The sequence below is a fragment of the Paroedura picta genome, chromosome 6 (genome assembly GCF_049243985.1).
Source record: "Paroedura picta isolate Pp20150507F chromosome 6, Ppicta_v3.0, whole genome shotgun sequence".
NCBI classification, from domain to species: domain Eukaryota; kingdom Metazoa; phylum Chordata; class Lepidosauria; order Squamata; family Gekkonidae; genus Paroedura; species Paroedura picta.
In genome coordinates, this window is record NC_135374.1 from 87856211 (window position 1) to 87869693 (window position 13483).

At 46.7% G+C, this 13483-nt stretch overlaps 1 protein-coding gene across 1 annotated transcript in view; it reads right to left on the reverse strand.

Moving 5' to 3' along the window:
- LONRF2 (LON peptidase N-terminal domain and ring finger 2) overlaps nucleotides 1-11728 on the reverse strand; it is a 50245-nt gene extending 38517 nt beyond the window's left edge. The window contains exon 1 of the mRNA XM_077343517.1: nucleotides 10633-11728. Within this exon, the coding sequence (XP_077199632.1) occupies nucleotides 10633-11362 (730 nt within the window). The 5' untranslated portion in view covers nucleotides 11363-11728. The remainder of the gene's footprint in view (nucleotides 1-10632) is intronic.
- Nucleotides 11729-13483: the final 1755 nt, after the last annotated feature.

Genomic DNA, 13483 nt, shown 5'->3' on the forward strand with positions numbered 1-13483 from the left:
AGCCAAGGAAATCACATATCCATGAAAACACTAAGGTGGATCCAAGACTCTGACTGCGGGGCATTGGTGCAATTCAGAAAGAGAATGTATCCATCGGGTACTGTATGGCAGGCTATTTTATTTTAATTTCCCCTCACACATTTCCATCCTCATTTCATATACAGACCACTGGAATAGGAAAGAACTGAGATGATAAGGAGACAATGGAGTGCATGCCTAATTAGAACACAGAGATGCCATCATTCAGCTGGGGCCTGGGGAACCCCCATAATTACAGCTCACCTCCAGACTAAAGAGATCAATTCTTTTGGAGAAAATGGATGCTTTGGGGGCTGTGTTTCACAGCACTGTACACCACTGAGATCCCGGACCTCCCCAGGCTCCATCCTCAAATCTCCAGGAGCTTCCCAACTTGGAACTGGCAAGCCTGCCCCCTGCTGGTGGCCACGGAGGACCTGGCAACCTTAAAAGAACAGATGATGCCACACTCTCTCAGATTCCAGAGTTTAAAGAATGCATTTGCAGTATCAGTATTTTCCAATTCTGTATACGTGAAAGGCTCCCTTCAACACCGGCCTCTGAAGAGTGAAATATCAGATTCCATATAACAAATAGTAACAAAACAAACAGTCACTGACTAATCCGTGTCAGTCAACGGTAGACTTATGGAACAAAACCCTAAGGTTTCTCTACTTTGTAAAAGTAAACCGAGACATTTATGTTATACAGAGTCTCCTTGAAGTTTCCAGATCCTTGTCTAAAGGGTGATGACTGGTCCCGAATGAAAATGGAGTGTTTAATTGTAATTAATTCTGATGATGACATTTAATGCATGTGTCGGTGTTAATTCTAAACATTTATGTCAATATTTACATTTCTTTGCTCTAGTATTTAAGGCGGTCTCCAAAATCTGAACTCCAAATATGAATTCATATTAAGCCTGAAAATTAAAATTGGCTAAAACACATCTTCACATAAGAGTAGAAAAATGGGAGGAAACGCTCTTAGCAGTATGTTGTATTATCAACAATGATGACCACGCAAATGACTATTTCTGGGATATGTTGGCTATGTTAAGCATGTCAACCTTAAATCTCTTCCAAATGGCAATCATCAAATGGGTTGAAATGCTCTGTTCAAACTGGCCACAGCATTTGTTTCTGAAGCTGTACTAATGATCAAATTGCTATAATAAAGAATTCATTCAGTTATATGTGACGTAGAGGAAACAGGCAGATTATTGCAAAAGAGCAGAGGGTTGCGCAAAAAGAGGTCACTAACTTGCTGACAGCTAACCAGGGCTAAAAGGAACTAAGCCTTTCAGAGGCTGAAGCCCTCACAATCACACACACACACACACACAAAATTTGCACAACAGAATTTCTTACCGGGCAAACTTCTTGCAATAAAAAAACAAATAGAACCACAACTTTCCCATAAAAAGATGGTCCAACAATGTAGCTTGCTAGCTCTTATTACAAAGAAATGCATTGAATTTATACGGCACACTCAGGGTATAAGCAAAGGCTACAGAAATCTCATTACACTGGCTGCTGTTATCACTCCAACTTTGCAAAAAGGGAGTCACCGAGTGAGTTCTGGCCCAGGAGAAATTTGATTCAAGGGTTTCCCACTTCACTCTCTCACCACAATGCTTCAACGGCTCAGCTTTTCTTAGTGGAAGCCACTGATTCTTCATAGTTCCTTCCCGCTGTCCAAGACTCTTCAGCAATGACTTTTTTCCCCCTTGTGCTGGCTCCAGACATTACACTGGCCAACTATACCACAGGAGGTGTGGTGCAGGTTTTTTGGCCCAGCTTCCCACACTGAGCAAAATAGGCAGACATAGTCCTACTATGTAAAACAAATATGTAGAAAACCAAATACCAACAACCTACATTGGCCTTTTCCAGCTGTTGTATTTTAGCCTGCCTATGGTAAGACTGACCCCTGACCTGGACAGCCAGATCTAATCAGATCTCAGAAGCTAAGCAGGGTTGGCCCTGGTCGGTATTTGGATGGGAGACCAACAAGGAAGTCCAGGACTGCTGTGCAGGGGCAGACAATGGCAAATGACCTTGAAAATCCTAAAGGGTCACCATAAGTCAGACTTGGCTGTGATTTGACAATTTCAAAAAATGTCGAGAGTCTGCTATCCGTGACTGAATATGCATGACTGTTGTTGTGTGAAAGATGCTCTGGCTAGTGTGTAGGCAGTAGGGTTGTCAGGTTTGGCTGGGAAATCCCTGGAGATGTGGGTTATGGAGCCTGAGGAGGGAAGAGACCTCAGTGGGTCTCTTCCAGTCCATCTTTCAATGGATCCATGTTCTCCATGGGAACTGATCTCTGTGGTCTGGAGATGAACTGTAATGCCAGGGGATCACCAGGCCTCACCTTCTGGCTGCCATCCCTAGCACTGAAAATACATGGCCCAGTTCAGACAAAATTGTGACTGCATGTATTAGGAGGATTGTGTTCCTCTTATGTCTAGTTTCTGGGACCCCAGTACTTGTGACTCAACTTGATTTCTAGTTCATCTTTCTCACAGAGACTCAAGGCAGATTACAAGATGAGCATAAACATTATCTAGAGGATGAGACATAAACGTGTATACTACTGTTGAGCAACTCTCCAAGTCTACAAGATAAGCATAATTCACATAAAGATTTCAATCCAAAAATTTATGGGACAAGAGAAGAATAAATGTAACCTCTAAAACTACTGCTTCTAATCTGCCAAGCTGGGTTTGATTCCCCACATCTCCACATGCAGCCAGCTGGGTGACCTTGGGCTTGTCACAGCCCTGATAGTGCTATTCTGACAGAGCAGGAATATCAGCCTCTCTCAGCCTCACCTACCTCACAGGCTGCGAGTTGTGGGGAGAGGAAGGGAAGGAAATTGTAAGCCACTTTGAGACTCCTCCTGGTAGAGAAAAGGAGGGTATAAAAACAATTCTTTTTATCTTCCAATGTTCCGTCCCCATTGTCAATGAATCATTCTGCTTTCTTTTTTCTTAGCCTTAAGCAAAGCAAACAGTAACAACAGCATACAAAGTAAAGTTAAACTGAATGCCAATCCCTAAAGTAGTTCACATATTGAGGACATTTAAAGACAACTAGGGGAAGAAGAGAAGAAAGTTATTTGCCATTTTAGCAACAAGAGTGCCTGCTGTGAGACACAATGATAGGTCCGGAGTACACAAAACTGTCTAGGAATTCAGTAGCTAGCAGGAGGCCTATTTATAGCAATTTAGGAGGGGGGGTCTTCTAAAAAAAATCAGCAATGTCTCTAGTACTTATCAGGCAATCCTGGTACATTTATCTATTCAAGCAGCTTGTGTGAATCATGCCTCTTACAATACTAGGACTATCCCAGGGACGGGCATTGTCTTGGTGCACGTTCAGCCCTCTCAAAACACATTCTTCTTTTGTGGTCTGGCAAGAAAAGCCTTGATATACTGAAATCCTTTGCCTTGTGTCACACCAATTTTCCCTTTTATCTATTTTGAACTGTAAAACTCATCATCTAGAGTTTTCCTGCATCAAACACTCAATATCTCTGCTCTCCTTCCTTAACAACCTTTTCCTTCTTTCTACTACCCCACTTTACTCATAATTACAAAGATTAACAATGTAAAAGAAAAGTCATTTGGCAGGCCAATTTTACATTACGAGAAATCAGAGACAGTGGATTATTCCAGAATCTTCCCTAAGAGTTGTAAAAGTTTGCAATCTAGCAGCACAAACATAAACAGAATTGAACCACTGAAGAGTCACTGAAGTCAATCATGGGCTTAGAAAGTTATAACTCTGCTTAGAATTCCATGAATTGAAGTAAATAACAACACAGGATCACAGTGAACCAGAAATAAGCAATCACTGTAATTAATGGCTCCTATGTTTTAGAATAATTCCCACCATATTATATATGATCCTTACACATTAATTAGATGAATTATAAGGAAATCACAACAGTCGTGAGTTCTCAGCAGATTCAGGGTGGAACACAGCATTATTATTAAAATTTCATAAATAAATCTAAAATACAAATCTAATTCAGATTAAAGTTATCTAGCATAAAATTACACTCTGATATTGCCCATAAAACTTCTATCATGCGACTGAGACCTCCCTAAGGAGTATAATTTGGCATGTGCAGGCATCAGGTGTCAAACTTTGTTCAATATCATGTAGGATTCTTATATTCCATTCAGCTACCTGGTGTTTTTAAAGTCATGATCTTGGTTAATTCTAGGAAGGTAACTCATGAGGAGTTCTTATATACCTGCTTTACTTTGAATTAAGATCTTCTGAAACTGGATTTTAAAATCCTCTTTTAAAAAAACACCAACACTTCCTCAAGCTACAGCATGCTTCTGTGATTTAAAATAAACAGATTTTCCTAACCTTTTGGTTAGTCCATCTTAAAGCATGGTACACAACTTGGCAATACATAATCCACTGATTCCTAGGAAATGATTACTTCAACAGAAAAGCAAATCAACAAACTGTCTTATTTATGTATTATAGGAAAAGAAAAACAGCTGCTAGAAGGCATCCAATGAGTTTTCCTTTACCACCAATTTTATTTTGAACTTTCTGCATCAAAAGATCTTGGTGTATTTTTACAGTCATGTACAAACCAAGCAGAAATAAACAAGGATCAAGTGGTAATTTACCATGGAGTGCATATAACTTCCTAATAAGCCTTGTGCTGAGTTCCCAAGCAGTAAGAAAAATATTACCACAATTCTGCACTTGGTTAGAAATCCAGGGAAGAAATGGAAGTGTGATAAAATACTGTTTATTAGTTCACAAAACAAGTAACCATCTTTCCAAATGATTGTACAGATCAGCAAGATGATTGCACAGACACAGACAGATGGCCCTGAGAGAATGAATGGAACTGTCATGGCAAAACTCAGAAGTTGAGGTTGTCCTATAGATATCAGGTCCAAGGTCATAAAGATCTTCATATGGGATAGTTGGTACCTTGAATCGGATTGGACAGCTAACGAAAAGCCAAGAGAAGAAGAGGAGATGGGTTTTTTGTACCCTACTTTTTACTACCCAAAGGAGTCTCAAAGCCGCTTACAATCGCCTACCTTTCCTCTCCCCACAACAGACACCCTGTGAAGTAGGTAAGGCTGAGAGAACTCTAAGAGAACTGTGATTGCCCCAAGGTCATCCAGCTGGCTGTATATGGAGGAGTGGGGCATCAAACCCAGTTTTACAGACTAGAGCAGTGGTTCTCAACCTGGGGGTCGGGACCCCTTTGGGGGTTGAACAACCCTTTCACAGGAGTCGTGGCAGGGCAAGCAGTTTGGCCAGGGTGGGTGCCATCCACACAACAGCCTTATGGGGTAGATCGAGATAGAGCATTCGTCCATCTGGAGCAGTGGAAAAAGAGTGAGATCAGCATGGTGGGAAAAGAGGCAGAACTGAACTGAGAAACCCAGGGGGGAAAACCAATTTATATACAATCATGAACAATGAATCTTCACAGTTTCAGTTTAATTTCTGTGAAAGAAAACTTGCATAATTTTATGGTTGGGAGTCATCTCAACATGAGGAACTGTATTAAGGGGTTGTAGCATTAGGAAGGTTGAGAACCACGCTACTACACCAAGCTAGCTCCCTCACAATGGTGCGAGGGAATGGGTGCAATGGGGTCTACTTAATCGAGCTCCTGATAATAACCATATGTGACATTCTGTATCAACTGGAGCCTCTGGACTGATGTCAAGGGCAGACCCATGTAGAGGGCATTACCATAATCTAATCACTCAAAATTATCGTGGTATGGATCCAGATAGCCAGATTGGCTGAGTCAAGGTAAGGGGTCATCTTCCAGGTTTGACAAACTTGAGGAAAGTGGTTTCTGCAGCTGTTAACCTGTTTCTACAGTAACAGGATTACAGATGGACCACACTGGTATATTTATATGGGTATTATTCTGAGTTCTTCACCTGGTGCCTTATTACAAATGTCATACAGAATACGCGCCTTTACAATATTCCAATAGTTGCATTGCAGTGGATGTTTTGCCACCTACAGATTAGAGGTACAAGTGGTATGAAATACGTCTCTCTTATCTCAGGAACACCAGAATACATTTTACATAAGGTCCCCTTCATCACAGACCAGAAAAAGGCTTTTTCTCGAAATGCTGCAGGATGAGTCATAAACTGCAAGGCAGTCAAGTATTTCACTGTTGATAACTTGATGCAGTGCGATTAAGCTGGTCCTTGTTTTCATTTCCATTCCACTGAACAGACTGCTGCCTCAAACACTAATCGTACAAGCTCACCTACCACACAGGCTAACCTGTGGGAAGCAAAGAGCATTTCTGCATGCTCACTCTTTGGGCTTTAAGTTATCTTGTGTTTGAAGAAATAATGCTAGGTAGCACTTAAGTCTTATTCACCTTGTCCAACTGACATATGTTGAAGGGTGATGGGGTTAGAAATGTAAAAAAAGAAATCTGCAAGTTCTGATGCTCTGGGAAGAAAAAGGTGGTTTCTCAGAAAAACACAGAGAACTGCTGGCAAATGCTGAAATATATGCAGTGCAAAACTTACTTTCTTATTTAACCAAGACTTATTTTGTTGCTTCAGAAATATAAAAGTCATGGTTGTAGCAATTAGTTTCCATATAAAATTGTGATAACTGGCATTTTTCAGAAATTGTAAAGTTTACATGTCAAGGCAGACTACCAATGAAAAAACGCCTTAAAACTCTACAAGCTAAGCATGTCTTTCTTCATTTTAAACGTCACCTGAGGAAAAGGCAAGCAACAATTCACAAACAAAAAAGCCCTGTGTTACTTGGAGATCAGAGTGCCCTTTTGGCATCTTTTAGATGTCCACAGTATCACTTCCTAACGCCGTAGACCAGGGGGTAGGCAATCGGCAGCGTACGCACCAACAGTGACACATTCTGCTTAGCACACCGGGTCAGGTATCTACCCAACTGAGGCCCTGGCAGCATTCCAGGGGCTTGGCTTCCTCCGTGCCTGACTGGCCAAGTACAGCTATTTCACCATTTCACCCCCCCCCCCCCGCTTAATTTGCAGGTGCCCAAATAGACTGTTAAGGTAGATGTTCTGGTTTTTCAGCACTTGGACCAAAATATATGAGTCTGCCAATGAGCTCAGAGGGCTATAACTCTACTTAGGATAGCTCTGTGAATGTCTTTGGTCCAGTCCATTAGAAGTTCTCTGACCTCGGGGGACTTTTGTAAGGGTAAAAAGGGGAGGAGCACAGATCCTGCTTTGATCTTCTTGGAGAAAGGGCAAGATAAAAATATGATAGATAGGAAGTGTAACATGTACATCACACACACACGGTAAACTATGTTAAGTATGCTTTATTGGATTCAGTATTTATTTTTAATTTAATCTCATATGCCCTTAAAGATGACTCGGAAACTCCAACTGATATGGAATGCCACAGCCTGTTTGCCATAGCACACCTGGCAGAACATGCGTGTCGCACCCATTCTGCAAAGACGCTAATGGTTTCCAAATCACTTACCAAGTTCAAGCCAAGGTTCTTGTTAGTAATAACCCTGGGCCTGCATACCTGCAAGACCTTCTTTCCCACTGAGTTCCAGTGGGACAGCTATGGTCATCCAAGCAAAGCCTTCCAGAAGTACGATGCTGCAAATAAGGGGGGTTGGCAGCTACCTGTTCATATGCATTCTAAATGGTGGCTCCCACTGCATGGAGCAGCATGCCCAAGGTGGTCAGGGAGAGTCACATGTGTGTATTTTTCTGCAGAACATGCAAAAGCAAAGGCTTCAGGAATCCATTTAAGGAATAGCACAGTACAAGAGTACAAGCAATAAGACTGTAGTTCACTGAAATGATTGCTGTAGGTATCACCTGCCTTTACTGCATTGTCTTGTATCTTGTAATCCACACTCGGTCTATTTATAGTATACTTGGCCTTAGACAGGCTGCTGGTTTACATTGTGCTCTGATACTTTAATCCTAGTCTTATTTCATTGTTCACTGGTTGTTTTATACTGACTGAAATCTGACTGCATTGACTTATATCCTGTATACTCCTCCTTGTCTCAGCAACAAAGACAGAATATAAAATAAGTAAACAAATACATGTATACAGGCCATGAAAGAAATGCACTTCTTAAAAAGTTTATTGAATATAAACAGTCATGTGAAAGGTTATCCCAATTAATTTAGGTGTTCACAGCCCTTCAGAAAATCTGTTATCACAGGTTAGCAATTACTTCAAGCTGGCAATTGGAAAGCAATCTAGCTGGCTCAGTACCCAAGGGTTCACTACACATGGGCAGAAAGAGGCCTAAAACTACTGCTGAAATGGAGTGTCCACTACACTGTTATGGGTCCCAAAACAGAGCCCTCACCAGTTACAATTGCTTTCTCCCCTATGGAGACAGGAAGTGCTTTTATCATAGTTTCCCAACCTTTTTGAGGTTGTGGGCACATCTGGAATTCTGACATGGCAGGGGTGCACAGAAACAAAATGGCTGCCACAGGAGGTGGGGCCTTCCACAAAACGACTATTACAGCTGAACTTCAGTAATGCAATGGACATCCTTGTGCAGTGGTGGATGATGCTGCCAAAGTAAAAAGCCAATAAAATCTCCAGTAGTCAAGAAGAAGCCTTACTGGGTAAAACTCTACTTGGCCCCACCCACTTCCTTAAAAGGCTTGGCAGTCACTAGCAAAGGGACACCATGGCACCCAAAGGTACCGTACTGGGGACCCCTGACATACATCATTCCCCTCTCCTCCACTGTATCCCAGTTTTAGTATTGAGGTTTTCCAAAGTGTTCGTTAATTAATTAATTAATTAATTAATTAATATTTATTGTGTTTATATACCGCCCTTCCCGAAAGCTCAGGGCGGATCACATAAAACAGAAGCAATAAAGATAATGCACAACTGAACAAGTATTTTGAAATTAAGAAAACGTATTGGGAAAGTTGGTGGGACAATGCAAGACCAAACTCAGCCCTAACTTTATTTTCCACAGTGGGAATTTCCTATACTACACCTAAATGTGTGAAAGGTATGGATACTGTGTCTCCTTCACAGAAATGTCCCACCCTATTAAGAACAACAGAGAGGGGATCTTATGGCATAGCTATAAAAGGTGAAAAGTGCCCATCGTGGCATCCCTACTTTGACACTCATCCTTAAGTCTCGAAAGAGATTTACCCCACCTCTGCCCAGGCTTCCAAGGAATCAGTGCAGCTTCACAGTACAATGAGCAAGTGCCAAGACCTGGAAGCATGGCATTCCACACTATCACCAAACCTCTATGCCAATCCAAAATAGATGTAATAGTCAAGTTACCAGCAAACTGAGTCTACCTGTTCAGAGGTGCATTTATAAGGCTCACTGTCAGCCAGGATACAAAGAAAGACTTTTGCAGCAAATTATTTACTAGGTCACACTGACCTGCATTGTTCAAAAAGGAGAGAGACTGTAAAGTAAATAAGGAAAGGAGGCGAATTGTTCGTTCTTGATATTCAGATATAGAGAGCAGGCAGTGATCTTAACCCAGACTGCATGTGTGGGCCATGTCATCCCTATTATTTATTACCTGCCTTTGCTGTGCACAGCCAGAGTAGATGCAAGACAACAAGCCTATTGATATACTGCCTGGGAAGTGCAAGATCAAGGGGAACAGGAAAGACGACCAACATCCATTCATTACTTCTGCTCTTCAGTTTTCAACAGATTAAAATGCTAGGGGCATGCCCACAGAGTGCAGTTGTCCAAAGAATAAACTCGTAGCAGTAAAATCTTCTTCACACCAACAGTGAAAGGATTTTACCATTTACATTCCTATTGGCTCAAAAATGAATGGGATGGGTCTTTTTAACACGATGAGGCTGTCAATTTTGAGCTGACCTGCACCCTTAAAGCATCGCTATGTTAACTTCCATCGGATAAATCCTCAATCTTATCCTAGCCGGCTCGCGTAATGACCACGCCTTCCAGTCCACAAGCATGTCATGCCCCGAAATGCACAAAACCCAGCTGTGTGAGTTTGAGAAACGATCACACTTCCTCCAGTGCTCATACAGTACAAAGACAATAGGCAGTCAATGCAGGAAGTGTCAATCCAGAGAGGTCCCCTTCTCTACTGCAGAATTCCTCCTCACATTCATCAATCACACGGCCCACAGCATGCACAAAGGTCCCAGCTCCCTGGTTCCAACCTGGAGCATCATCAAGTAAGGTTCGGAACACAATGACTCGATCTCAGTTGGTTTACAGTCCTAAATAGTATTCACTGGATTGTATGACATCTGGACACCCCCCCCCCCTGCTGCCACACTGAATCCCGGAAGCTCGATGACTTCACACGGGGCTTCCCTTGCCCCCCGCCCACCTCCCCCGCCATTAGAAGAAAATCACTAAGCGGCTTCCCAGATGAAAATGGGGGCTGGTACTCGACACCCCCCGGGGGGCACACAGCCGACGCACGTGTGGCCTGCCAGCCGTGCCACCGAAATGGGGGCTGATGTCCTTTTGGCAGCTGCCGTTCAGCCGGTGGGCCCAGCCAGATGTCGCCCTGTGTGTGTGTGTGTGTGTGTGTGTGTGTGTGTGTGTTGGGGCGGCCGACCACTCACCGTGTTCCAGGGCCTGGTGGTACTTGTCCAGCGCGGCCGCGGGCTCCTGCCTCTCCCACAAGGCGTCCCCTTCGGTGCACAGCCGGCGCGCTCTGCTCTCGTCCGGGAACCATTTCTCCAGCAAGCTGCCCAGGACCACGTTGACGCGGAGCCCCGCGGGCGGTTGCGCCGCCGCCGCTGCGCCGGAGGCCGGGCCGGAGCGGCGGGCCGCGCAGCGGACACACTCCCCTCCGCCGCGGAGGGCGCAGCGCTTGCAGTGGGTGTGCCCGCAGTGCAAAGTCACCGGCTCGCAGAGCAGCCGCCGGCACGACGGGCAGCCCAGCAGCTCGGGCGGGCGGCAGCAGGCGGGGTCCCCCAGCGGGTCGGGCCCCTCGGCGAAGCCCCCTCCGGGCCCCGGCCAGGGCGGCAGCCGCAGCTCTTTCTCGCGGAGGGTGAGGGCGAAGCTCTCGGCCAGCTCCCGCAGCTCCTCGGGCCGCAGCCGGGCCAGCCGAGCGGCCGCGCTGTAGGAGTCCAGCGCCTCGGCCATGCGCCCCGCGCGGGCCAGCGCATCCCCCCGGCGCAGGCAGAGGCCTCGCTCGGGCTGCGGCAGCTCGGCCAGCTGCGAGCTGAGGATCTCGGCCGCCAGCGCGAACTGCCCGCCGCGGAACGCCTCCTCGGCCACTTGCAGCATTTCCGGGCAGGGACCCCCGCCGCCGGACGGGGCCTGGAAGTGGGCGCCCCCCAGCTCCATCCTCCGGGCTCCGGCGGGCGGGCTGGGGTGGGTGTGGTGGCGGCGGCGGCGGCGCTGCTGCTGCTAGGTCTCCATCGCCGAGCGCAGCCTCTTGGCGGGCTGGGACAAAGGGAAGGCGGCAGCCCGCGCCGGCCGCCTCACGGAGCCGCCGTCGTCGCCATGCTCGGCCAGCTGCGCTCTCGCCAGGGCTCGGGCCGCCTTCGGAGAAGCAAAGGGCTCCGGCGAGCGCTCTGGCGAGGCGGCCAGCTCTGTGTGGGGCGTCCCCGCCGGAGCTAGCTGGCGTCGGGGTCAGGGGGAGGAGAACGAGGCGGCGCTTGCTCCCCTCCCTCCTGCCTGCCGCCGCGCCTGGGACTATTCTCGGCTCGGGCGCTTACGCAACGCCGGGCGGTTGTATAACCCCTTCTCCCCGGCTGAGGGCAGCACCGCCCTACTGAGCGCTCGCCCCGGCCCCGGCCTGCTGAGGGGAGCGCACATGCCTCCGGCTGGCCGTGGCGCACGTGTGTGGCCGGAGACGGGCCAGCGGGTTAGCCGCTTCCTGCTTGCGGGCAGCCGGGGAAGTGTGCCGGGGGGAAGGGCATGGAGCTGGCGGCCTTTGTCTCCGTGTGGGCGGCGGCGTGCCCTCCCCCCTCGCTCCCCTTCCCCTGCCCCCTCCTAAGGACGTAGCGCTGGACAGATTGAGAGGGGGGGGGTTGTGTTGTGCAGAAGGGATAAATAGGACGACCTGCATTTATGTAATGCTCCATATTCAGCCTCTCCGATCCAAATTCAAAATAGCTCGTGCCTGTGCGACTGATTAAAATGGTTCTGGCGTTAGGGAGTTTCCCCCACGGGAACTCTCTTAAGTGGCAGAGGACCCGGCATGAGGCTTGCTTTGAGGCCGCCTTGGTGGACCGAGAGTCTGGTGGGGGCCACTTCTCCTGGGTTTGGGTCAGGAGCAGGAAGAGAAGAGGAAATAGCCCTGGAGCGAGACAGGCGGCATGGTGGGCATTCCTTCCCCTGTTGCTTCTTCCCTCAGGAGTGCCTCAGGAGACGATCACCCTTGACAGGGGCAGGCTTGAGCCAAGTGTCCCCTGAGGCATTGGCAGAGCTGCAAGTCTTGGATGTGCTTACTCCTGGCCATCTGTGGGTCTCTAGGGCAGAGAGGCCCACTGAAAAAATCTCCCTGTCCCTTAAATAGACTGTGTGCCAATAATTTTGGTGCTCTATTTCAGTGACCACAGGCTGAACAAACAATGTTGTTTGTTCCCACAAACCTCCACAGCATGGATTGAGGATAAAATTGCAGGTTAGACTTGTGACAAACAGGACATGACCTCTTTTCCATATCTAGTGGCCAACCCATTGGGCATAAAGAGAAGGAGCTGTGTTATTATTTCACCAGCATTAATGTATCTTGATGTCCATTCCAGCAAGTAGGTTAATCAGATGCCAGCCCTGCCTAGAAAGGACTTTGTTGGTTGTTTGGGATCTGTATATAAAGGTGGTGTGATTCACTGTCAGGGTTCATGGTCTAGTTCAGCCTTTCTCAACATTTTTACTCTTGAGAAACCCCTGAAACATCCTTCTGGCTTCAGGGAACTGCAAAAGTGGTGCCATTGTGCAGAATATGGTTGGGAAGCATAGCTGTGTACATGCCCACCTGTGACCCCTCCACTTCCCACCCATATATGGCCATATCACCCAATAAATGTGTGTGTGTGTGTGTGTGTGTGTGTGTGTGTAAGCATCGAGTCATGTCTGACCCTTGTGATGCCCTCTAGCGTTTTCTTGGCAGACTCAATACAGGGTGGAGTGCCATTCCCTTCCCCAATCGTTACTATTTACCTCCCCCAGCAAGCTGGGTACTCATTTTACTGACCTCAGAAGGATGGAAGGCTGAGTCAACCTTGAGCTAGCTGCTGGGATCGAACTCCCAGTCTCATGGTCAGAGCTTCAGACAGCATGTCGGCTGCCTTACCACCCTATACCACAGGCGGCTCATATCTGTAAACCGCTCCTGCGGAGCGGTAGTAATAAACTGCTAAGGGCAATGTGGGAGGAGAAAGGATGGGCCCTGTCCGGGGTAAAAACTCGGAGGGGCCAATCAGGAGCCGCAAAGCGCCTCTCCAGTGTCAATCCAGG